This window comes from Orcinus orca, chromosome 7 (assembly GCF_937001465.1).
Source record: "Orcinus orca chromosome 7, mOrcOrc1.1, whole genome shotgun sequence".
In the NCBI taxonomy this organism is placed as follows: Eukaryota; Metazoa; Chordata; class Mammalia; order Artiodactyla; family Delphinidae; genus Orcinus; species Orcinus orca.
In genome coordinates, this window is record NC_064565.1 from 73527512 (window position 1) to 73555058 (window position 27547).

The 27547-nt window shown below is 34.7% G+C and overlaps 1 protein-coding gene across 4 annotated transcripts in view; it reads left to right on the forward strand.

The window, feature by feature from the left end:
* ITGAV (integrin subunit alpha V) overlaps positions 1-27547 on the forward strand; it is an 87545-nt gene that overhangs the window by 21853 nt on the left and 38145 nt on the right. For 2 of the 4 annotated variants that reach the window (XM_012535620.3, XM_004276915.3), the window contains exons 3-10: positions 11935-12026; positions 14490-14604; positions 20487-20548; positions 22541-22586; positions 25159-25284; positions 26146-26190; positions 26951-26994; positions 27082-27138. In XM_012535620.3, coding sequence (XP_012391074.2) covers positions 11935-12026; positions 14490-14604; positions 20487-20548; positions 22541-22586; positions 25159-25284; positions 26146-26190; positions 26951-26994; positions 27082-27138 — 587 coding nt within the window. The remainder of the gene's footprint in view (positions 1-11934; positions 12027-14489; positions 14605-20486; positions 20549-22540; positions 22587-25158; positions 25285-26145; positions 26191-26950; positions 26995-27081; positions 27139-27547) is intronic. The other 2 variants (XM_049712243.1, XM_049712244.1) reach the window with 1 other exon arrangement.

The following is a 27547-nucleotide window of genomic DNA, read 5'->3' on the forward strand; positions in this document are numbered from 1 at the left end:
GGGAACATTGTTGAATTAGTGAAAATTAAAAGGTCATTTTGGAGTATGATTTGTTTGTTTTGTACTAAGATGATTTTTTTAAAAAAATTAAGGTATAGTTGATTTACAATATTATATACATTTTGGATGTATAACAGTGATTCACAATTTTTAAAGATCATACTCCATTTATAGTTATTATAAAATATTGGCAATATTCACCATGCTGTACCATATATCCTTATAGCTTATTTATTTTATACATAGTAGGTTGTATCTTATTCCCCTACTCCTAAAAAAAAAGATGATTGTCATGTAGAAAACACAATTTATCTGAATGTAGATGTGGAAAAGTAGAACTTAAGCAAATCTGCTTTAGTTTAAGGATTAATGATCTATGTATTTTAGGAAGTAAAAATATTCTAAAACTGTATTATGTTGGTATACAAAACAATATCAAGAATATTTATGTAGCAGGCTAGGGGTAGTCTGTTATCTCAATTTTGTCTTCATGCCTCAATTAATTTCTTATTGTTGTCATAACAAGTTACTATAATCTTGGAGGCTTAAAAACAACACAAATTTATTATCTTCAGTTCTGAAGGTCAGCTGTCTCATTGGGCCAAAATCAAGATGTCTGCAGTGCTGCATTCCTCTTGGGGGCTCTAGGGAAGAATCTGTTTTCATGCCTTTTCTAACTTCTAGAGGCCACCCACCTTCCTTGGCTTGTAGCCCCTTCCTCCGTTGTTAAAGCCAGCAGTAGCTGGTTGAATCTTTCTCAGGCTACACCACTCTGACACTGACTCTTCTGCCTCCCGGTTGTGACTATATCAGACCTACCGAGAAAATCTGGAGTAACCTTCCATTTCAAGCCCCTTAATTTAATCACACCTGCAATGTCCCTCTTGCCATGTAAGGTCACATATTCAAATGTAAGTTTCCAGGGGTTAGGACTTGGACATCTTTGGGTGGCGGGGTGGGGGGGGATTATTCTGTTACCACAGTGCCCTTTTAAATATTTTGTTTCATGTTGGTTATACTATAAGCTACTTTAGGCACAGCCATGCGTATGTAAGTCGGCCTTGTTCCCTCTCGTTGTTTTTGCTTTGGTTCTGTGGTTATGGGGAATGCAAACTAGAAGGTGAAGGCTCAGATTCAAGCTCTGACACGCACTAGATGCGACCTTGGGCAAGTGATTTAAGTTTGCCAGCCTCACTTTTTCCCATCTGTCAAATAAGCATAATACCTACCCTTCAAGTTTGTCATGTGCATTTAATGAGATAATGTCTATGAAGGTACTTTATAAGCGATGAAGCAGTGTACAAATGAAGAAAGGATAGTTTACATCATGCCCATACTACAGTTGTGGGGAAGTGAATGATTATGGAAAAGGAAAAAAACTAAAGATAATTGTGGATATTCTTAAATGGATTATATCTTGGTTTGTGTTGTAACCTCTGTTATGGTGGCATTTGGGAAAATCTCCTTGCAGCATGCTTTCCATTTTTAGGAAGCAGATGTTACTAACAGACTGACCATTGCCCAGTTTTCTTAATAGTAAGTCTTTTCTCAAAAGATAGACTGATGATGTGCACTGACAGAGGAGAACATGTAGCACCTGGCACGGTCAAAGTCTCTTTGTGTAGAAAGATGGGCTTGCCTGCATGATTGTTAAATACGTCCCTTAATAAAAGGAGAAGCGCCTATGTTTATGTTCCAAATTCAGTGAATGGATGTCACCTCTCACCAACAATATCTGTTCTATAGAAGGTCAGAAGTCAGATCACTGCCCTGCCACCCAAATGGCTTGCTGGAACACTTATTACCTGTTCCCCTAAGGGCTTGGCCGTAGGCTGGGCAAACCCTGGCCATGCCAATTTTCCAGTCAAGAAAGATGCTGTGGAGTATTTTCTGGATATTACAGCGCTTTGTATTTAATAGAAAATAGAAAACTTAGCTGCTCTCTGGCCTCTCTGCCGTACAGTTGCCAGCTCATTGCAATTAAAACAATCAGGCCATCTCAAAAACAGCCTCCGAAGTTTGCTTTTGTCCTCTAGGTGAATTTTCTGTCTTTCAGAGTGGTGTCTAGATATCTGTCCAGTTGCAACAGTCCTGCAAATTAGAAAGTTAAAGAACACAGAGAAAAATAGTCTCCCTTCCCTTTGTTAATACAAAATAAATTTATACTAAAGAATTATATATATGTGTGTGTTTTTTAATGAAACTGTTTCTCCTGATATAATCTGTTGTTCCCCAGTAGAGAATTATACAATTGGAGAACTGGCAGGCAACCTAGAAATCAATTAATCCAATTCCTTTATTACTAGTTAGTTGTTATTTTAACTCATGCAGTTAGTTGGTATTTTAACATTTTAAATGTTTTACCAAAACTGAGTTCATGTATTCCTTTAAACTTATCCTCTTCCTGGCTCATTTTGACCTGACTCACACCCATTATTTTAAGACTTAACATTGACTTGGGTTTCTTTTTTTTTTTTAACTTTAGTAAAGAGTTTTTGTTTTAAAATGTTAGATGCTTTCAGGATCATTTCCTTCTCATCACTAGGAGGAAACAAACCAGCATTGATGGAGCAGTGGGTGTTTTCAAAGGGCCTGTATTCTTTGTGCTTGCTCCATGAGAAGCATCAGAATTGCTCACGGAAGGAGAGGGAGATTTTGATTCTCTGTTCCCCGTGGTGGTAATAATTCAATAAATAAATAAATGCCAGTCCCCAGTGAAATGAGCTTCATCATATTTTTTTCTGGCTCTACTTTTCTGACTCTTCTTGTTTGCTTTTAGAAAACAGTTATATCTAATTTTATATAAAAGATGTTTTTGGATAGCTCTAGGTAAATTAGTATCACTTTCTCATGTTCATAGACTGTGATTTCAGAACTTATTTTTACATTCACAGGTGATTAGTTTTTCAATAGTCTGTGGACCCAAACACTGGATTTAGAGACCTTTATCTCTTGTTATTTTAAGTCAATGCAATTATGCTTCTAGAGACATTTAAAGACACTTTAAAGTTATACAGCAAATCATCATTGCATTAATACTGATACCTAACCACTGCATATTGTCTTTCAGAGTTTTGTAAATTAAGAAACTGTATTTTCTTACTAAGTCAAAGAAGTTATTAACCTCCATTTTGATCTTCAGTAATATCTGGAATTTTGATTTTTTTAATGAATTATTTTTCACAGTATTCTACTCTAGTAGTTTGAGTACTAGGAAGTATAATGCTTATTGAATATAGGAAGAATAATGCTTATAAAAATTGCTAGGAGGAGCTTGCTCAATTTAAGTGTTCTTGAATTTCATGAACTAAAACTTTTATGTGTGGGAGATGAAAATGTAAACAAAGTTAATTAAGAGGGGATGTGGAAGCTTGTAACTAAGCTTTTGTATGTGAAGATTATTGGATACGTATCCACACTACTTTTTTTTTTTTAACCTTTTAAAACATGGAAATAATGCATATTCATTGACTGAAAAAAATGAGAAAACTTCGAGGGGCCGAAAGGAAATAAAAATCTCCCAAGTCCCATCACCCAGGAAATCAATGGCCATAGGATATATTTGGATGGGTGTGTATAACATGTTTGTGCATGTACCTTGTGGCCTTTGTATATACTGTGTGTGTGTGTGTGTCTGTGTGTATAAATATGTAAAATTATAATTTACTCAATTTATGTCCTATTGTGTTGGAGATAGATTTTTTTGCTGTTTTTAAAATCTATTATAACAGTGCTTTGAGCATGTTTATTAAGTGTTTGTTCATATTTTAAATTATTAGGATTAATTTCTAAAAATGAAATTTGGAAGTCAAAGGGATGTGTTTTTTAACGTACATTTGATAGATATTTGCGAAGTAGGAAAACATCGATACAACCTATCTCTGAACCAAACTTGATATAATCTTTCTTAGTTTGGTGGGTGAAACATTTATCTTGTTTTAACTTGCATTTCTGATTTCTAATGAGGTTAAGTCTTTTCTCATATGTTTATTAGCTCTTTCTGTGTTTTTGTTTTGTATTGTCTATTTGTATTCTTGGTCTATTTCCCTTCTGAATACATCTGTTTGTTTTTTTTGTTAATTTTGAAAAAGTCTTTATTATATACATGCATTTCTGTCATGTGGCAGCTGCTTTTCTACCTGACAAGTTTGTCATCTTTTAAAAACAGTTTTATTGAGATATAATTTATCATAATATTCACCTGTTTTAAGGGTACATAATTATAGAGTTTTGCAGATATTATTATAATCTAATTTCAGAGCATTTCTATCACTCTCTAAAAAGAAACCTCATGTTCAATGCCAGCCACTGCCCAATTACACCCCCACTGATGTTAAAATGTGCTATTTAGGTACTACTGAAAAATGCTGCTAGTTATAATTATGTTACCATTGACTGTAATACACATTCATATTTCAAAGCTGTTGATATCTGAATATTTGCAGCTCTGAGTCAATGAAATACATTATTTCACAATAGCATTATGTTACAAATACATGATACTAGCTGCTGTCTGGCTACTTTTTCATTTTCTCTCATGTTTCTTTTATAGTATTTGTAACTCTGAAAATATTTTATGTAATTCTTTATTATTTCTTTCCCTTGAAAGCAGGGACCTTATCTGTCTCATTTAACTGCTATATTCCATTCATTTAGACATAGGAGTTACCCGTGATTTATTTATTTAACTGAATGATCAAAGAGATTTCTTTCTCTGTCCTGTTAATTTTCACATAAATAAGTAAACCATATTGGGAGATTTTTCTTTCAGGCAAATTTGTTATAGGAAGTGTGACTGAGCAAAAGTGATGTTTGAAGTAAAAAGCTGCTTAAGGAAGACTGCAAATTGTCTATTTTATTAAAGGGTGAATATGGGATGGCATTTTTTTTTAATTGAGGTATAATTGACATACTAGTTTCAGGTATACAACATCATGATTTGATATTTATATATATTGCAATATGATGAGCACAATAAGTCAATTAACATCTATCACCATTCATAGTTACAAAATATTTTTTTCTTGTGGTGAGAACTTTTGAGATCTGCTCTCTTAGCCACTTTCAAATATGCAGCACAGTATTATTAACTATAGTCACCATGCTGTACATTACATCGTTTTAATAGCCACTTTTTTGGGGCAAAATATAAGCCCTCTGAGGACCTACATCATTATTTGTAAAGTAACAAATGGGAGCTGAATGACTAAATACACAGGTCACTTCCAAATAAAAGTTTACTGTTTTGCTTTTCTAATGTTTTGGCATTCTTCTGGCCTTTGGCCTTTTCAAAAAAGGTGATGTAGTCTTGTTGTTCCGAAGGATATTCTTTAGGCATGAAAAGAAGAAACAAAAAAATGTAGCTTTAGGGTGATAAAGTAACTTTGTCTTAAAAATAAGCATCTCCTGTAATTCTCCAGCAAGTTAAATGTTCGACAGTGTCTTTTCAAACCGTTGGAGGAAATGAGAAAAAAATGAGAGGAGTTGGTTACTAATCAGCGGGCAGAGTCTAAAGCTATGACAGTTTGCATCATCCAATATGCTTCTGTCCTGAAGTCTTCAATCACAGGAGTCTGATAAAGTGCAACTGGCAAGTTTAAAAGCTGACCAAAATAGGTGTTAAATTTTCAAGTCTCTGGTGATGTACTTGCTAATTAACTTTAAGATTCTCTAGCAGCATTTCCTTCTATGAATTTCCGAAAGTGATAGTATGGAGTCCTTTGTTAATTTACATAATACGGGGCAATTTCTTCTCATTTTTGCCATTGTGTGAGACACTCTTTTTCCTTTTAATTTACTTGGGAGATCAGAGCTAATATTTCAAGGTGTTTTACAGAATTATGGACAGAAATCATTGTTCTTTCTCGACTGTTCCCTGAGGAAGCATTTCCTTCAGCACTGGAATTTCTGCAGTTGTCTGTACTCTGTATCCCTTTCAAGGTTGGTGGCATGGTCCAAGCAGCCTGGGGAGTTCCGGCATCACTCGAAATGGTGACTCAGGGCTGTGACTCAAAATATTTACTTCCGTCATGTGCCCTGGATTAGCTGCCAGTTTCAGCCAGGTCATGAATGAACTTCTTGTCAGTGTGTTTGGAGAACAGGCTTTCCTTTTCTTTCTCCCCACCCACCTCTATTCACACTTCCTCTGAGTGAAACTTCTGCCTGAGGTTGAATTGGGTATTTTAAGACTTGGTCTCTGGATAAAAAAGTTCTGATTGGTAAAGAAGAACTTCCCATTGAGCAAACTTCTTAAAAAGATGGTAATTTGAGGTTGTGACCCTGTTGAAGCTGAAGGCGTTCAAAGCAATGGGTGATAACATATTTTTTTGGAAAACTGTTGACCAAGTTTTGGCTGCCAATATATGCCAATGCGTTATAGCCAAATACATTTGACTTCTTGTGTTTGTTAATGTAATTGAAAACACCTTTAATCACTGGATGCTATAAGATACGGCTGTTGTCTTGGTTTTTCAAATATACTTTTTAATCAAAAAGAGCCATATTGCCTGGTGCTTTTTCACCTTTGACTGGTGCTGCTTCATTTTTCTTAAATGCTGTGGGTAAATTGCTTGCCATATTGGAAAGAACTATGGATTTTTGTGTATAAAAATATATATACAAAATATATGTAAAATTTCTACTTATTTTCCAGGACATTTTTTTAGCTCAAGCTAAACCTGATGTCCACAAAGGCAGATAACCATAATCATAATGGTAGGGGATGTTTTTGATGCTTTTTTTAAAAAAACAGGACATAGAACATGGTAGCAATGAGAAGCACATAATACCTGACCATGCATAGCAGTGTCCTATGCCACCACTTACAAATTTAGAGAAAAGTCCATTTGTTTAGGAAAACTAAAATCTATGGAAGCAGTTTTTCAAAGTAGTAGGAAGAGAATGGGATAACATTTTACAGAGGAAACTTCTCTTCCGCCTTTCAGAAACATAATTGAAGAAAAATTGCTTAGCATAGAGGGCAATTCAGAAATGCCATGAAGTCCACTCTTAGCGTTGCATGAAAGCTCTTGACCACTGTTCCCCTCTAGACCCTTTTCTCTAGTCACAGTGAACAACTCACAAGTCTCTAAAAAATCCAAGAATATCCACTCCTTTGTTTCTTTGCGTAGGATCTTCTCTTGGCCCAGAAAGCATTCCCTCACTTGTACTCTGCCACCCTTTTCCCATTACTCTTTACACAGTCCTCTACCATTGCTCCACTGTAATTACTTGTTCCCATGACTGTCCCTTGTATCAGATATTTCCTTCAGGGGCAGACTACCATTTCATCATGCGTTAGGGTCATGGACAGCTACACCTGACTTTTCAGTTAGGGCTTGGATCAAACATGGAAGCAATAAGGTTTTCTAGGTCAGAGGCCCTTGGGTACAGAGGCCTACAGGGCTTGTGTAAGGGACTGGGGACTCAGGGTAAGGGAACTCTTACATATAGAAATAAGTTTATCTTGGAACCTTGATTAAAATTTAGCCATTAGAATAATACTCTATATTACATACCATTTTCCAAAAGGTTTATCATCTTCATTTAGCAAAGAGCTCATGCTCAGATAGCTTATAATGAACTTCCGTGTATATTGGAAGAGTAAGTAGATGTGACTTTGAGGGAATATGTAAGTCTCTTAAATCAAAATAGAAATATTCCTAAACTTGAAACTGAAGGAGATACAGGGGGTTGATTAAATAAACTGCTGTACAGCTGTATAATGTTGTACTCAACAACAATGAAAACGGTGCTGTAGGTCTACTCTTATTGACATATTGTTACAGGGAAGAAAGTATATACATTTACATATATAGTAACAGCTTGAATTTTTTTTAATATTGGCTTAATATCTACTTTGCATAAAAGGATATGCATGTATTCCTAAAACAAGTGTTTAAGAATAGACACTAAAATGTGATCAGAGGATATTTCTTTATGGTGGGATGGTGGTATTTAGATTCATCTTTACATATGGCTTTATTTTGTGTTTTATGTTTTCATTTGTTTTGTAATATTTTTAATGATTATTATTAGAGTACATATAATAAAGAGTACAAATAAAGAGAAATAGAAGATATTCTGTTGTTGGCCTTATAGTACATAATATCTGTACTTGCTAACTGCTGTACTTTTATTTTGAAAAATTTTAAACTTACAGAAAATTTGAAACTGTAATACAATGAACAATATACCCTTCACCTAGATTCAAGGATTCTTGCAGACATTGTGAAACTTTACCTCAAAACACTTCAGCAGGCAGTTCCTCATAACTGGGACTTCCCCTTATATAACCACAGTACTGTCATCATCATCACATACTAGAAATATGTCATTATTACAATACTGTTATGTAATAAAGTCCATTGTAACTTGAAAAATTTCTTCAGACACAAGATTCAATCAAGGATCACATCTTGCATTGGGTTGCCATAGATTGTTCTCTTTTAATCGTGAATCTTACTTTTTTTGTCTTTCATGACATTGACATTTTTGAGGAAACTTTACCAGGTGTCTTGTAGGCAGGAATATTGTATTGGCAAGAATATAGTGATGTTGGGTCTGCATGTCTTTTTTTTTTTTTTTTAAACAAATAAATTTATTTATTTATTTATTTTTGGCTGTGTTGCGTCTTCGTTGCTGTGCACGGGCTTTCTCTAGTTGCGGCAAGCGGGGGCTACTCTTCGTTGTGGTGCATGGGCTTCTCACTGTGGTGGCTTCCCTTGTTGTGGAGCACGGGCTCCAGGTGCATGGGCTTCAGTAGTTGCACCATGCGGGCTCAGTAGTTGCGGCACGTGGGCTCTAGAGCACAGGCTCAGTAGTTGTGGCGTATGGGCTTAGTTGCTCCATGGCATGTGGGATCTTCCCAGACCAGGGATCGAACCCGTGTCCCCTGCATTGGCAGGTGGATTCTTAACCACTGCGCCACCAGGGAAGTCCCTACATCTCTCTCTTTTTTTTCTGAATCGAAGTTTTAGAGTATGAGGAAATACATGGAGTCTTAAATTAATTTGAGTACCACCTCTCTAATATGGTACTTTCGTTCATGGAAGGTTTCCTCTAATATAGAAAAGTTTTGCTTCTGCTTTAACATCTTTAGGGTCTTGCTGAAAAGGCTGTTTTAAATGAAAGCAGAAGCAGGAGGTAGCAGTTGTGATAATGCTGTACTTTTTGTTCAGATACATTAGATCATAAAGTCAGTTCCCTCAGGCTAAGCTTACCTGAGTTTATCATGATGCTTATGGTCTCAAGGGACAATGAATAGAAGTGAATCCCTCCAAGCACCGACTGTTTCACTGTCATACTGTATTTCTCCTGCTTCATTAATGTAAGGGGGGAAAATGCCTTTATTTCCTTTGTAGAAAAGAATAGAATAGAAATCCAGTAATACAGTGAGAGAACACAGTTAGCTTGCAGTGGAATTTTTTTTAAATTCTATTAAATAACTTGTAAGCATATATTTTATGGCTAAAATCCTTGAAAAAACTATTAATTGAATCCAATTCTTCCGAGGGCTGAGCTTCTTTGTAGTTGTAGGTTAGTCCATTTTGGATATAGCATTTTGTTTTTAGAACATATATTACTCAAACTGTGCTAGGCTATACTGCAGTAGCAACATGGTTTGGTTTTGTTTTTTAATATACAAACAAATCCCAGATCTCAATCACTTAAAAAAGGATAATTTCTTGCTCATGTCATCATCTTGTGTAGGTCATTTGGCTATTCTTGGTGGTTTAGAAACTTGGACTGAGGCTGCTTCCATTAAGGGATTCCACACCATCTATTCTTTCAGCCTCATGGCTGGGAGAAAGAAAACATGGAGAATACCTATCCACTGTTTTTGTTTTATTTTGTTTTTTAAAATGAAATGACAATTTGAGATTTCACATATAAGTGATATAATGAAGTGTTTGTCTTTCTGTGTCTGGCTTATTTCACTTATCATAATGTCTTCTAGGTCCATCCATGTTGGTGCACATGGTAGGATTTCTTCTCTTAAGGTTGAATAATATTCCATTTTAATTATATACCACATTTTCTTTTTTTCATTCACTTGACCATAGACATTTAGGTTGCTTCACACCTTGACTCTTGTGAATAATGCTTCAGTGAACATGGGAGTACAGAGGTCTCTTCAAGGTAGTGGTATCATTTCCTTCAGATATATACCTGGAGTGGGATTGCTGGATCATACAATAGTTCTGTCTGTAATTTCTTGAGTAGCCTCCCTACTGTTTTCCATAATGGCTGCACCAATTTACATTACCAGCCAACAGTGTATCAGGGTTCCCTTTTCTCCACATCTTCTGATAATAGCCGCCTTAATTGATATGAGATGATATCTGATTGTGGTTTTGATTTGCATTTCCTTGATGACTACTGAACTCATATCCACTCTTAACTGACTTGAATTGGAAGGGACACATGCCACTTCTGCTCTTAGCAGAACTCATTTTATTGATAAAAATGAGTTATGCGGCTTTAACCTAACTATGGGAGGATGGGAAATGTAAGGGAGCACGTGAACTGTTAGGTGATCTATAGGTCACTGATGTGTGAGGTCGGCATGTGAACATAGGCTTCAAAGGCAAGCCAGCTACTGTTGGGAAACTTTGATTCATATGGTAAAAGGCATGTACTAGCTAGTTTGTTCCTCCTTCCTCCCTCCCTTTACTAGTAAATGGTGCCTTTGTGACCACTGACAAAAAACAGTGAGTGGTGTTTAGACTACAGATAGAGGACTTTGGAAATTGACACATTAAAATTTTTTTTTGCAAAACAATGAAAATGTTCAAAGAATAGTACAACTAATATGTTAACACCTTGCCTAGATGACATCTGGCATTATTGAAATGATCATTAATTATGTATAAGTCTTCAATTGGTCTTAAGTCCTCAGAATGGAATTGAATAACCATAAGCACTACCTTAGATGGGTGGGGTTTAGGGAGTAGATTTAACCAAACCTTTTGATGATATTAACATGTTGGCTGGCATTCTTAAAATTGACACTTGTCTGATGTATTTGTCCAATACAGTTATTGAAATATATGTTTATAAGGAATGATTATTATAAACAGATTTTAAGAGGAACAGACTGGACTTTAAAAACAGTCTCTCCTTCCCCAAATACTTTATGCATATATTTCTGTAATTTTTTCATTGACCAGATCAAGAGCTTTCTCATGGAAAAGATTTTTATCTTTATCTTTTTAAATCTACAGTGCTTTACATGAGTGCCTGTTATATCAGGAATAATTTCCTCAATAATGTAGGCTGAAAAATAAGTGTTTGCATGTAGTGTGCCAAATCGAATTCTTTTTCCAACCAGCCAAATCATGTGTTCTGGATTCTGACTCACATTATAATGTCATTGGTAAGATCTTAGTCTTTTACTAAGTGTTACTGTAGTGTTAGCTAAGTGTTTTACTAAGTCTTTAGTCTTTGACTAAGTGTTAGCTAGTGTTCTATAAAGGTGTTTCATAGCCTTCTATTTTTGTAAATATCTTCATGCCACAGAAAGAAGTTCTGGGAGTACAGAAGGTAATCATAAGTGTTTGTTTAATAGTTAATTTCCTTACAATTTAGCAACTGGAAAATTTCACATGCTGTTACTTTTTCACTTCTGCATTATGATAATTGGTAGGATTAATAACAAATCTGCATTGTGATAATTGGTAGGATTAATAACAAATCTGAGACACTTCTAAGTCATCCTGTGTTTTATTTTTTCTAATTAGTTGAAAATCCCCAACGTGTGTAAAGTATATGAGATAAATAGCCAGTGTACTATTTGATTAATCAAAGGCACACTAGTCATAAACCTGGTTGGATTGAAAGAAACTATGTTATACTAAGTAAGAATATTTTGTTTCTCACCCCTCACAGTTTTTTTTTTAAATTATTTTTTAACTTAATTTAATTTTATTTTAGGCAATAGAGATTATGCCAAGGATGATCCGTTGGAGTTTAAGTCTCATCAGTGGTTTGGAGCATCTGTGAGGTCAAAACAGGATAAAATTTTGGTAAGTGTTTTAGATATTTAATAAGTTAACTTTAGTCAATTTATGTGGGAACACAGGAAGTTTTATGCTTGAAAGCTGATAGTAAAATTCAGTGTGCTAAAGGGCAGAGAGTTTAATCAGATCACTTAGCTCTGATCAAAGGCCACCCCTTCTAAGGATACCCTCTCTCTCACCCTTCACAGACTTGGCTTTTGCTACTTTCACCTTCATTCCTACATTGTTCATTTTTTTTGCCCTACTCGATGGTTCCCATCAGTTTGTTTCTATCCAGCCAGGTTTAGGAATAGTGTGCCGTTGATTAATCAAATGCCCTAGTACCTCCTCTCCTTACGAATAAAACACCCCTGCCTTTGCCTCATCGTCCCCTCTGCTACAGTCCCCTTCCTTTGCTCCCCTTTTCAAAGACTTGTTGAAAGTGGTTTCTGTAGTAACCATCTCCACTTCCTCACTTCCCATCCTCTTCCCAACCCCTCCTGTCAGGCTCAGGTAGGCATGGGCAAGGTCATCCTTGACTTGCAGGTCAAGAATACTTTTCTTGCCCCCTCAAAACCATTCAACAAGGTCATTTGACCCATGCTTTTTGAAATACTTTTATTTCCTTGGCTCCTGGGACTCTGTACTTTTCTGGTTTTCCCCTTTACTGCTGGTCACTCTTTTGCCATCTCCTTTAATAGCTCTACTTCAGCTCAGCTTCTAAATGTTGAGGTGTCTCTGAGCTTTGTTCTGGGCCCTTGTCTTCTTCAACTACACCTTTTACCTAGCTGCTCCTATCCTATCCTGTGGCTCTGAATACAATCTATATATCATAATCCCCAAATCTATAGCTCTAGCTCTTAATTCTCCTTGGATCTTTAGAAGTTGTATTTCCAAACTACCAATTTGACATTTTCATTTGTATATCTCATATATTATTCAAAATGAATGTGGACCAAAATGGAACTGTTACCCTCCATCATAAAGGAAAAAACCACAAAAATAAGTATTTCCATATAAACTTCCCCATCTTAGAGGCAGGACTCTCTACCCCATCCACCAGCAAGCCCTGTCAGTTCTGTCTCCAGCTTCCGGAATATATCCCACGGCCCTCAGTAAATCATCATCTCCACTATTTCTACCCTGTACCAAGCCACCGTCGTTCCTCACCTGGGTCAGTGCAGTGGCTGTTCTCATCCCTCTGCTTCCTCTCTTGCCCCAGCTACAACCCATTCTTTATAGAAGGACCAGAGTGAACCAGAGCATTTCACCTGCCTGATTCAAACAGTCAAGCAGCTTTTCATCCCTCTCAGGGTAAAAATCTCATGCTCATCCTGGTTTTTATAAGCATCTGCGTAATCCAGTCACCAGCTGCTGACTCTTTGGTATCATCTCACTCCACCTCACATGTGTAGCTATACTAGTCTTTTTATTCCTTCCATACCAAGTCATTTCAGTTAGATCCTTAGTGTTTGTCCCTCTGCCTATCTTATGCTCATCTTACTGCTTTTCACTTGGGCTGGCTCCTTCTCATTCTGATTTCAGCTCTACTTTCATTTCCTCAGAGAGCCCTTCCCTATTTTAACTACTTGCATAGTATTTATTATTTTCTTCTTTTTTCCATCAGATTGTGGGGCATGAGGGAAGGATTTGTTTAGGAAGTGAAATTTCGGCAGAGCTTCAAAGGATGTGTCAAATTTTAGCAATTGGAGGTGAAAGGAGAGGTTGAGAATGGTGGCATTCTAGGCAGAAGGAGGTACAAAGAAGCAAAAATATGCAGAAGTGGCAAATACTCCACTCTCGAACATCAGGTACATGGAGAGAAGTGGCAGTGATTTCTTACTTTAAGTTTTTAGGGTAAATATAAAATAGCCCAGTGTTATCTGTAGTGTTTGTATTAAAATGTTTTGCTTCAAAGGATATTATAGAAAATTCATTGAATTTTTTCCAGCAAATTAAATTGTTATACTTGGGTAGATTACTATGCTGTTAAAAAACATGCATTCTACCACTTTTACATGGTGTTGAAGTCTATAAATCTGAAAGCAAAAAGGTCATAGTTTATTTGGAAAGTAAATAAAATAAGCACTGCAAATTCTTTTACTCTCTTCTTACTTGATAAATTATTTGCTTTATAACTTAGGGATATATTCTACACACATGAGAGTGTTATTTAGTTAAATATTCATTTGGTCTGTGCCCTTCAGTTTAGCACCTAACGTCAAGAAAGGTGCTACTCAAAATAATGATTTTGCTATTTTGAAAAAAAAAATACCTAGACTCCAAATATGGCCTTTAGAAGCATATGAGAAGAGTACTTTAAAAATCTTTATCCACTACTGTGATAAGGAATTTAAGGTAAAGGATAGGTTTGATTAATTTTTATAAATGCTTATAAAGGTATATTGTAATCTGAGGTAGTATAGATTATATGAAACACTAATTTTTTTCAGAGAATTTTTATGTGTGGACTACCCCCTTTGATTTCAGGCCTGTGCCCCACTGTACCACTGGAGGACTGAAATGAAACAGGAGAGAGAGCCTGTTGGAACATGCTTTCTTCAGGATGGTACAAAGACTGTTGAGTATGCTCCATGCAGATCAAGTATGTATAGGAAATTGACCAGCTTTTACAAAGAGGTTTGGGAAGCCTAGGCTGTTAAAAAAGTGTGTGTGTGTGTGTGTGTGTGTGTGTGTTAAAATTTGTAGACATACCGTGCTGTTTGATGACAGCAAAATGAAGGCAATTTTATTAATGTAAAGAAATTTAGAATATGCAGTCAACAGGCTTATCTTTCTCCCTAAGAACTAGTTTTCATCTTCCTTGGTCAGTAATAATTAATATTTGATTTTGGAAATCTGCATTTTTAGTCACTATTAGTCAAAAGGTGCTCCCTTGAGCTTCTCTAACAGAGATGCAGACCCCACAGCTAACGATTCTGATTCAGCAGGTCTGGGTCAGGCCTAGCCACCTTCATTTTTAACAGACTCTACAAGGTAATTCTGATGGATACCAAAATTTGAGAACTGCAGCTCTATATTAATAATGATGTTAAAAGTAAAAAATAATTGTCATAAGGAGCCAGAGTTTTTATAAGAAGGTGAAACATTGGGGTCAGGAGCCGGAGTCTGAATTTCCTTGCTTTTAATCAGTCTCTTTGTCAGTCTGTCGACTAAGCTCACTCCTCTTGATCTAAAAGATCTCACCCTGTTCTCTAATATTATTTGAAATTTCCAATGAAATTTATATTGTGGCTAAAGATGATTTTGAGCACTTGTAATTCTGATTATGCTTTTCCAAACTCTGTATACTTTTTCCTTCTTGGAGGTTGCAGTCCTTTTGCTTCTCCACTATTGTTGAATTGGCCACCACTCCAGATCCTCTTTATATCAGAAACATAAAAATAGCTTCTTGAAATGCAGTGTGGTGTTTATACCTGGACCACTTTTTAGGCCATTACTTTTTCTGTTCCACTGGTCACCAAGTAGTGTAGTAAAGAGAATTAATAACAAAAGTACAACATGTAAGACTCTTATTGCTAGACTTTTTTTCCATGTTAGGTAACTTGTGACACCAAAGTATCTATTTAGTCTTCAAAATTCTAAGCAGTTGAACCTCTGAGAAATTGCAGAATGATTTCATGAAACACTTATTTTTAGCCCACTGCCCTGGCCCTACTTGTTGTAAGTGGGAGGTAAACATGAAAAGAATGATACATACCCATAACCGCTTTATTAGAGTAGGTCAGAAAGCACACCCTGCGAGAATGGAGGAGGTGGGCAGATGTATCCTCAGTGTCTGACTACACCACCTTCTATTGGTGTTTTGGTCATAGTACTGTTGTCTTTGGTGGCATGTGGAAAATGTGAGGACTAAATTTGTGTTTTTAATTTCTGTATTGCAAAAATGTTCCTATGGTGAGAAGATAATTTCGTAGCTCTGAAGGATGAGCTAACCCTTGTGTGCCAGGCTTGTAACCTATTGTTTATGTGATGGACACACCTGTAAAATCTCCTTTATTCTTTTCTGATACATGTGGGAACTGAGATTCAGACAGTTGAAGTCATTTTTTTCCTACATCTTATGGTAGTGAGTGATCTAATGAGGATTTTAACCCAGGTCTGTCTTATTCCAAAGGAATCTTTTCCCTGTATTACTAACAATAGAAAATGTATTCCATTTCTATTTCCTCTGTATTAAGCACAACTTTTCTACAGAGAATACTGCTTTCAAAAGTGCAGGTTTGGGGCTTCCCTGGTGGTGCAGTGGTTGAGAATCTGCCTGCCAATGCAGGGGACACAGGTTCGAGCCCTGGTCTGGGAAGATCCCACATGCCGCGGAGCAACTGGGCCCTTGAGCCACAACTACTGAGCCTGCGCGTCTGGAGCCTGTGCTCCGCAACAAGAGAGGCCGAGATAGTGAGAGGCCCGCGCACCGCGATGAAGACTGGCCCCCGCCCGCCGCAAGTAGAGAAAGCCCTCGCACAGAAACGAAGACCCAACACAGACAAAAATAAATAAATAAATTTATTTATTTAAAAAAAAATAATAGTCACAGGACAAGGCAGCTCCCATTCTACCATTTAACAGCTTAGAATACTATTCACATGTCATGAAAATTGCTAAACATTACAAGGGAAACAAAAAAAAAAAAAAGTGCAGGTTTGGATAATTCCTGATGTAAGAGGACAAGAACCCTTCTGAAAACAAGCATTCTAACGATGATCCCTTGAGGATATACTGCCATGTTCAGCTAGTATTTTTCATCATTATGCCTCTTCAGTAACGACCAGTTCTCTTCTTAACATGTATTTAAAGGATTAAGACTGCGTGATGTAGCTGCTCAAAATGCTTTCACTTATTTGGTTTAAGCACAGACATTTTAACCTTATTTTCTGAAGTATTTAACATCCAAATCAGATCAGCAAACTATGGCTTGTGAGTCTGTTTTTGTAAATAAAGTTTTATTGGAACATAGCCACACCCATTTGTTTACATGTTATCTATAAAGGGAGAGTTGAGTCCTTGCCACAGAGACTGTATAGCCCCTAAGCCTAAAACATTTATTATCTGGCCCTTTACAGAAGATGTTTGCTGATCCCCGATCTCAATAGTAATACCTCAAATATTAGAAAAAGCAGAGAGAACAATCTTAAAAATATCAAAGTGAATGCCTTTCTTCTTAATAAGCTGGCTTTCAATATCTCTTGATCATTGTATGTACTTTAGGGCTCAACCTTTGAAGTATTAAGCTACCTGCAGCCCACAGTGCAAGGGGCAACCTGCCCAGAGAAAAACGCTCAAGAGTGGGAATCTCAGAACTTGGGTTATATTCTTGCACTCTGCCAACAACCTGTATATCTATAGTCATGGGTGATTCATCACTGGTAAAACGCTGATTTAGGCAAAAGACTTCAGAGATGCAGTTTTTGTATTTTATGTCTTTTTCATACTTCAATAAATTGTGTAACCCAATGGCTGATTTTACACGAGGCTGCCAGTTTTGTAGGGCTACATTGCCAACTTCTTGATAACTGCTTGTTTTGGTGGTGGTAGTTTGTGGGTTTTGTTGTTTGTTCATTTGTTTGTTGTTTGCTTTCTTTTTTTTAACACCTTTATTGGAGTATAATTGCTTTACAATGGTGTGTTAGGTTCTGCTTTATAACAAAATGAATCAGCTATACATATACATATACATATATCCCCATATCTCCTCCCTCTTGCGTCTCCCTCCCACCCTCCCAATCGCTCTAGGTGGTCACAGAGCACTGAGCTGATCTTCCTGTGCTATGCAGCTGCTTCCCACTAGCTATCTATTTTACATTTAGTAGTATATATAAGTCCATGCCACTCTCTCATTTCGTCTCAGCTTACCCTTAACCCTCCCCGTGTCCTCAAGCCCATTCTCTACGTCTGTGTCTTAATTCCTGTCCTGCCCCTAGGTTCTTCATAACCAATTTTTTTTTTTTAGATTCCATATATATGTGTTAGCATACGGTATTTGTTTTTCTCTTTCTGACTTACTTCACTCTGTATGACAGACTCTGGGTCCATCCACCTCATGCTTTTGTTTTTTTTTTTTTTTTTTTTTCATGCTTTTGTTTTTAATGTGACCTATATGGATCTGTGGAACGTCACTCTATAAAAGTTTACCTTATTACTGATTATGTTTGCTTTTGGCTTCTCATTACTGTATCTATGACCATTCTTGGCATTATACAATAGGCTAAATGTCTTTCTGTTCTAAAAGTGCCTGAACCACAAATCATATGATTTAAATACTCTTTCATCTCCATGCTCAGACTGAGTCTTTGTTCTTTCTGTCTACTTTCTGATGATAATGTTATTTGCATATAGATTTTTCTCAGTTGTGATTTCTAGTTTGTTTTTTCTTCCCCTTGATGGTTGCTTAGGGAATTATAAATGCACTGCTGGCTTGAGATAGTGCAGCCTAGTGGTGTAGACACTCCTCACCGCAGATCCATGCTCTTTTATTTACTAGGTGGTTTACCATAGTCAAGTTCCTTAATTTCTGTGAGCCTCAGTTTTCTTATATGTAAATTGTGACTAATAATAGTATCTCTCATAGAATTGCTGTATAGATTTTAAAAGATTTTAAATGCTTTAGTACGGTACTGGGCTCACAGAAATTAAGGGCTTGATAAACATTAGCTGCTCTTACTATCATAACCAATAACATTATTTATAATATTGTCAGGCTTAACAAATAGCAGAAATATTAATTGTCCATAGAAATAAAAACAAAAGCCTTCACTGAAATAGATTATAGTCAACATAAAATTCTTTACATTCGCACTGTTTAATAGGTACCTGTTAAAATTTTAAAGGACGGTTATGTTTCTAGCTGGATGTTCTGGGAAACCAAATAAAGTAGATAATTGTACAGTATGATAATCAAAAAAGGATGTCTTTATAAATAGCTTGAAATAGTTCCCCAGATGCAACTTGAATAAAGGAAATAAACGGCTGACTTGAGGTCAGAGCAGAATTCCTTAGTATGATTCACTAGACACTGGAAGCCCCAGCCCTGCATTTTCCCATTGCCTCTTGGTTAGAAAAATTTACATTGGGGTAGCATTATACTCTTGAGGCTATTTTCTAAAAAAAATTCTAAATTTAGATATTAAGTGTGTAATCTTGGGGCAGTTCCCAGGTTTTAAAATGGGTTCAAAATTTTAGATGGGAGTATTTGACAAAAATTCTTGCAAGTTGTCCTCATGACTGAAAGTAGATATTTTTGGTTCCTGTATTTGGGTGGCAAATACAGGAATACTATAGCAAAATTATTTAGATATTGTGACATTGACTACAAGAATTCCTTGATGACTGAAGAGCAGCTGTTTTTCATTGTTGCTTATTATCCTCAAAATAAAACAAGGAAGAGTTTTCAGGCTCACTGTTACTTCTAGGTACAGTATTACTCATGATTAGAGTTAATTTATTATTAATTAGAGTTAATTATTATTGGCCAATTTAATAATTGAGTATAAAGGAGTAAAACAGTTGAGTCTCTTATCATTTGGAGAATACTTAAAAGTGTCATGTTTAAAAAAGTTGACTTTCTAAATGTGTTGTGAGAGTAGGAGTAGTTTTCGTATTTTGCTCATTGCAGAATATTAAATTAGGGTCTGGCCATCTCCCCAGATTCTGAACTACTTTTTTTCAGGTTTGTTGTTGTTGTTGGATATAAGTGTATATATAGGAAATGTATCAGGAATGTAGGTATCTCCTTTAAGTATTCATAATAACTTAGTGAAGACCTAACAACTGTAGGAGAATAATAGTAAGAAATAGAAGTTTCAGATTGGAGTTTTTAACTCAAAGATTACAACTCATCATTGTTTTATGAAATCAAAGTATGAGTCATAACCAGTAATTTTTAAAAAATGGAATGAAATATAATGTGTGTATGTTGGGTTGTGTGGGCTATGATATAAACTATAATCTTGTGGGTTGTGGTTAAAAATAAAAAGTTTGAAATCCACCATCTTAGGTGATCTTTCTGTCCCCTGCTGACTGGTCCAGGTACTTTCATCTCTCTCTGTTGCCATTTCTGATTAATGGGTGCTGGTAAACATGCATACTAACTTTTTGTGTGTGTGTGTGGTATGCGGGCCTCTCACCACCGTGGCCTCTCCCGTTGCGGAGCACAGGCTCCAGACGCGCAGGCTCAGCGGCCATGGCTCACGGGTCCAGCCGCTCCGCGGCATGTGGGATCCTCCCGGACCGGGGCACAAACCCGTGTCCCCTGCATCGGCAGACGGACTCCCAAAAACTGCGTCACCAGGGAAGCCCCATACTAACTTGTTTAGAATGTGTTAATAACTCATTAAGTGCCTGAGTGAATGAACACTCTCAGAGACTAGTACATTATCTTACAGTTAGAGTGATATCAGATTCTTCTCATGTTTTGTTTTGTGTTGTTTGTTTTGGGGTTTGTGTATATTTCCAATCTTTTTATTTTAGAAAATATTGATGCTGATGGACAGGGATTTTGTCAAGGAGGATTCAGCATTGATTTTACTAAAGTAAGTTCTCATTTAAGACTGAGTGAGATTCAGATCTACCTTATTATCTAAGCCATGGTTAAAAATTAACTGGTTAATACTTCAGATTCTCTGTAACTATTACCTGTTTTATGAAAACAGCTAATAAAAATGACCCATGCATTTTGATATCCGTTGCTTTATATTATTCTCTCCCTAGGAGACATTGCTTGTTTGAAATAGACATCAAAATGGAATGAAGGACAGTAGAAAATCTCCTGAGTAGAAGATAGATAGCTGTTATGACTTAATATTAATATTACAATTTCCAGTTGGATAAATTGATAGACTATTAAACCTTTCTATTTTTGACTGAAATTGAGTTTTTGTAAAAGCTAGCAATGGGAGCTTTCTTACAAAATCAGAGTTTAGTTACATAAAAGTTGAAAAGCATGCTTATTTACCATCTATTATGTGCCTACAGGCAACAAGTAAAGTTGAAGCAATTTAATTATTGTAAGAAATCTCATATACAGGGCTCTATGTATTTTTAGCTAAGCTGATGTGCTCTCTAGAGTTGATAGTTTTTAAGCTATTTTTTAAAAATAAGAATTCCATTTATATTTTCAAAGGAAATTTTTCTTAAGTACTTCTCTTTATGTAATTTTCTTTTGTGTGTGGGTTTTTTTTTTTGTGGGATATATGAACATTTTGAATATCAAATTGAGACTATTAATTACTCCTAGAGAAGTCTCAAAAATACATTGCTTGGTTAAAAGTAGAGCTTCCTTAGAAAGCTTAATATGGCTTTCTTAGAAAATGCAAACAGAAGTGCCTTAAATTTATTAAAACAACAGAAACTATAATCATGATTCAGAAAAACTAATAAAGCATTTTCTTATTTTTTTTAATTTGTATTTTATCTGTATTAAAATTTTTTTCTAGATTAGATACTGGTAATTATAGTTGACTCTCCTTATTAAGTAATTGATTTTAATTCACTCAATTTGAAATTCATAATTCAAAACTTATTCATAATTACTTATAATTTAAAATTTAAGGAAGCAAAACAAAGAGAGATAAAGTATATTAATGCATATTAGGTTTCAACTCATATGATGTGTTTTCAAATAGGTGTTGTATTAAAGCAAAAAGTGTCCTTATTTTCTGTACTTATGCCAGTACAACTATAACCCCAGAAATATTCCCATACTATGAACAGTCATTGCTATATTAACTGTTTGCTTTCTTCAACTCATTTCTGAAAAATGGTGTCATTTTAAAGCAGACAACTTAGAAATATCTTTTACATAGCCATGGCCAGAGGTTGTTGAAAGCTTGAAAGGCTATATGTCCATTTGGAGAGAGAAAAATTTTCTCTTAACCTCCAGCAAGAGGAAATTTTAAAAATACTATGTTCAAACACTAACTACCTTGAATTAGATACTTATAATTTGTTACAGATGTAAGAAATGCTAGTCAGGTATAATTTGTATATATAATATACCCTGAAAAATTTACCCTCTAACCTCACTCTTGTTTAGATATGCAAGACACTAAAATTTTTCCTTTAGCTGAAAAATTTTTAATGATTATTAGAAAGGAAATTTGCCTATGTAGTCACAAAGGTAATATACAGAATTAAGGAGTGACTTTTTTCTTACTGTAACCAATAATACTATGCTGATGGCACGTCATACCACGTGTGTGAAGCAGCCAAGATCTACGAATCTACATGTATATATATGTTTGTATATTTTCACATATTAAGTGAATATATTATAAGTTTCCTTTTTGATATTTATTGCATTGTGTTTTAGAAAAAGTATAGTGAAAATTACTGAATTAGATGAGTTTAAGACTTATGATTTTGTTTGCTTTAATATATACATGTTTAATATATGCATATATTTGCATATATATGTCATATATACATATATACTTGTATATGTAGCTTTTATGTTTATTACATTGCTCTACATTTTTAAAGCTACCTGTTTTAAAATATGTATCTTTTTGTTTGATTTAATCTAGGCTGACAGAGTACTTCTTGGTGGTCCTGGTAGCTTTTATTGGCAAGGTAGGTTAATCTTTCAAAAACTACCCAATAATGACTGTGTTTCAGACTCATCTGGCTTATCATGTGCCTATGAGACCTTTCAAATTATTTTAAACAAAGAAATGGAAAAATAAAATTTAAATGTATAATCGCTATCTTTGTATAAATTGTATAAAAATTGTGTACAATTTTTTTTAAAAAGGACTATAACATCATATAAGGTGTATGTAAAATATATAAATATATAACATAATATATAACGTATATTATATATATTCCTAGTAGAAAATAAACTGAATATTTTAAAAGTAAATTATAAAGTAAATTAATAAAATAATTTATTTTTATTGTTTATGATATGTACTTTTTCATCTCTGTACTTCAGAGGAAATGATGTAATTAAGCATTAGAAAGTGTGTGGAACTGATTTGTAATAGGTAAATTGTGGCCTTCCAAAAGCTCATGGTTTTAAACTTAATTTGAATTTGCACATTAAAATATTTAAATGGTTATTTTCTCATTAATCGCTGACATCAAGAATGATTTCTTTGTGTTTGGGGAGTTTTTTAAATAGAGGATCTTATTAAGTTTCAAAAGAATATATTAAACTGGCATTGACGATTGATGTAAAGATAAAACACTACATTCTTTAGTCATTTTCTGAGGACTAATAAAATTACCATTTGAACAAATGTATAACAGATCATTATTTTCTGACAGTTTGAAAATAGGTAACTATATCTGCTTATTTTCTTAGCTTATGATTCATTTATCATTAGAGACACATTTATTTAGTCAATATAGTCACATGTTTATTTTCTGCTAAAAAGTGCCATTTACCAGATTCTGTTATTCAAGCATTGTCAATATTTGGAAGAACTGGAAAATCTATGACTATATTGATTTGCAAGTACTTTCTGATTCTGAATTTTACTTCTGTATTCTGCACTCTGCTTTCTTTACTTGCTTCCTTGTAGGAAAACCCGTGCTTTTGCTTTATAGAAAGGGAAACTAAAAGAGATTTGCTGAAGGAAAACAGGATGGAAGGAAAATAAGAAGGAATGAGAAATGGGAATAAGTGAAAAATTGGAAGGGATGGCAAAGGAGAAAAAGAAAAATCAGGCAAAGAGGATCAGTATGAGAAACATACTAAAACTGAAAAATTTGAATTTCTATGAATTGTACCTCTATTGGAAAATGAAATGATTTAGGAAAATTATACTTGAGTTTTACAGTTTTACAATAAAAATTAAAATAGCAGCTCTGACTCTATGTAAGAAAATAGATATTAATGCTTTCTAATTAGCTATAAAACATGGATTTATTTTTCTTCTTTACTGCTAGGTATGTCATTCAGTGGAAGGGAGGGAAGTGTCTGATGAGCATGTGAGGAAACCAAAGATAGATTTTGTGATTCTCAGTCAGGACTCTTTGTTAACTCTGCCTTTTTAAGAGACACAGCTGTGAACATGTTTAAATGACTTGTTCTTTTAATACCTTGAGCATGCACAATGTATGCATTCCTGTTTGTTATAAATTAGGACAGATACTATTAATATTATATTCACTAGAGATTTATTATAAATGGTATATAATATGTAACTGAAAACTCAGTGACTGGGCGGAGAATATTTTGTTTTAATAAGATTAAAATCAGCACGTTTCACTGTGAATAGGTAAGATATTAGGATGAATTTTTCTATAGATCTCAGAATTGTCTCTGTAAGAATAGAGAAAATGATAATGGTGTTTTATTCCAAAGACATGATAAATTTTCCTGTGTTCTTTGATTCAAGAAATATTTAATGAATCCCTCCTATGTGTTTGGTACTGTTTAGGCACAGAGGGTAAAGTAGTGACCCAGACAGAAAGTGTTTCTGCCCTACAAACTCAGCTTATGTGACTGGAAAAATTGAAACAAGATTAATATCTTTAGCTATTATGATTTTCTTTCTGAAATAGCAGAAATGAAGAGATTATTTTTCATATGTTATGGAGATGGCATTTGATAAATCAAACAACCTTTCTTGGGGCAGGGAGGCAGTCGATTTTTATGTAGTTGTCTGGATTTCTTGTGTACTTAATAACTTAAGGTTGGGAAGAAAAGTGAACTCACTCATTCAGGCTGCTTTCATAAAAGTGTCCAAATAACTTGTTAAAAAATCAGTTTAACAAATTATTATGAAGGTAAAAGTAATTATTTCAGTAGGTTTTTCAAGTTCTAACTTGAAATTTGGTTTGGAAACAACCTTTGATTTTATGATTCCATTTATTTAACATTGATTTTTTTTAGTGAATTAAAACTAATTCTGCATTTATAAATTTTTGTTTTTTAGCAGAGACTAATTTTAAGTACTAGCTTGAATAGAAATAATTGTGACTTAAAAAATAATCAAATTTCAGATTTAGTATTATGAAGAAGAGTTATTTAAGGCTGATAATTAGAAAGACATATCTAATCTATTTTCTTTCATGCAGGTGCTATCCATCATCTGTGTCATAAAGTTCCCATTAGAAACTTGTCATTTATTTTATATATTTTTTTCAGGTCCACACATTTCAAATTATAATTTATTTTATGTATTTATTTCAGGTCAGCTCATTTCAGATCAAATAGCAGAAATTGTATCTAAATATGACCCCAAAGTTTATAGCATCAAGTATAATAACCAGTTAGCAACTCGGACTGCACAAGCTATTTTTGATGACAGTTACTTGGGTAGGTAAAATCAAAATATGGATTTATTTTCTGGTGTTGTGGTGGATTTGTCCTGTATTTACATATGCTGCTTTCAGTAGGAAAATCTTTTATGTGAAATAGATTAAGATTTTCTTAAAATATAGGGAACATATTTGTTATGAATACTTAGGTTATATTGTATGTCAGTAACTGAAATTTAAGAGCATGATTATTAACACAATGATAATAATAATAGATAACCTTTAAGATATGCTTGGCCCATCCTGGGCATTGTTCTAAGTGCTTACTTGTATTAACTCATTTAGTCCTCACAACAGGTCTATGAAAGTGTCCTAATGTTTTACTCCCATTTTATAGATAAAGAAACAGGCACAGAGAGGCAAAATAATTTGCCTAAAGCCCCTCACTTGTAACTTGCTTTTCTGAGATTCCAACCCAGGCAGTCTGACTCCTGAACTTTTATTCACTATGTTAAACTACAGTTTTGGTTTAGGATTTATTAACTTTTGTTCTCTCTCTTTAAATTTCTCATATTCATTAAACCAAATAATACATGACAGAAATAGTATTTTGCTGATTGAGAAAACCTGTTTTCGCTTCTTTATGATGCAGATTTACCCTGTTTTTAACTGACTCCTTTGTAAAGTTGATAAAACAGGTTTATATTTCTAACAGAGATATACTGTTTAAGTATTTAACTCCATTATTTTCTTTAAGATATATTTATCATATACATATGAATCTATTACTCCTAGAGGACAAAATATTACATAATTAAAGGAATTACTTGAAGATATTTTCCAGGAAAGCTTAGTCAGCAAGTACGCTGAAGATAACCAGTCCTGCCCTGATGGTGTCTTACCTTTGGTTCCCCTTTAGGTTACTCAGTGGCCGTCGGAGATTTCAACGGTGATGGCATAGATGGTATGATGCACTTGAACTATATTTAATCCTCTTTAAAAAAATGAGGCTAAGCATTTGAAACAAGTGGCATAGAAAAATTTCAGCAATTAAAGAGTTTTGAAATTGAGCTTGGTCTCTGGTAAACTTTCTCTAGCAGCCAAGGGGGCTGAGGGCCTCAGTGACCTCTTGTCTGCTCCTTTCCAGCCCCCAGCACTTCAGTTATTTCTTCAGCTCCTTCATTCTTGATTTCAGCAGATTCAGTTCTCTTGGAGAGGCATAGTTTAATAGTTTCTTCTTTCTTCAGGCCCGTAATTTGTAACCTTCCAAGCTCTGTCAGTAAGGCTGTTACCCCATCCTCTCTCTGTTCATCTTCAGAGCTCAATCTGAGGATCCTAGGCTCTACCTGATTTTGATCACATTTCTGTGCCACTGCCACCTCTACCCTGTTTCACTTTGCTCTGAATTATCTTTCATTACTGTATGTTTAGCTTTTCTTCATTCTTAAGCCCTTTGCTCTTGTCTCTTCTCTTTCACAAGACTGTGAATACCTTGAGGGCACACATGCATTTATTTGAGGTTCTCAAGAATCTTTCCATATTTCTTAAAGATTTGATTTTGTGGTTAAAAAATGCTGGGGTCATTTATTATGGAGTACCAAGTTTTTAAAATCTCTTACTCATTGTCTACTGAAATAATACTTAAAGCTTTCTGACATAACCACTTATTCCTGCAGTTGCCAATACTGGCCTTAAAAATGAGTAATTAAGTTTTTTCTTTTCAGACTTTGTTTCAGGAGTTCCAAGAGCAGCAAGGACTTTGGGAATGGTAGGAAAGTTAAAAGGTGTTTTCTAAAAATATCTGGGTTGTTTTATATTTTACTCTATTTCATATGCTTTTGTTTTTCCTGCACAGGTTTATATTTATGATGGGAAAAATATGTCCTCCTTACACAATTTTACTGGTGAACAGGTATGCTTTTAAAGTGTTGTGTTTTGTTTTATTTTTTTTCTCACTTAACATTTTAACACCAGCACTTCCCAATGTCTTTAAAACTTTTCTTAGTAATATTCTGATGGTTTAATATTCAATATATAGTAACTGTTTAATATTTGATATTATAGATATAAAATAAGCTTTAAATATTTCTCCTTTGTTTTAACCAAAGTGATTTGTTTAAGTAAAGACTTGTAATTGCCCTAATAGCTTTTTTTTTTCAAAGGAAGTGCAGAATCTAATTGCACACATACAAAACCAAAAAATTCCTTTTTCCTTGCTGATGACATTAAATTATCTTTTAAAGAATGATCTCTGCCTTTTAATTTTATTAGATGTAAAACAAAGCATGGCCCAGATGTGTTTACTATAGATATTACAAGTA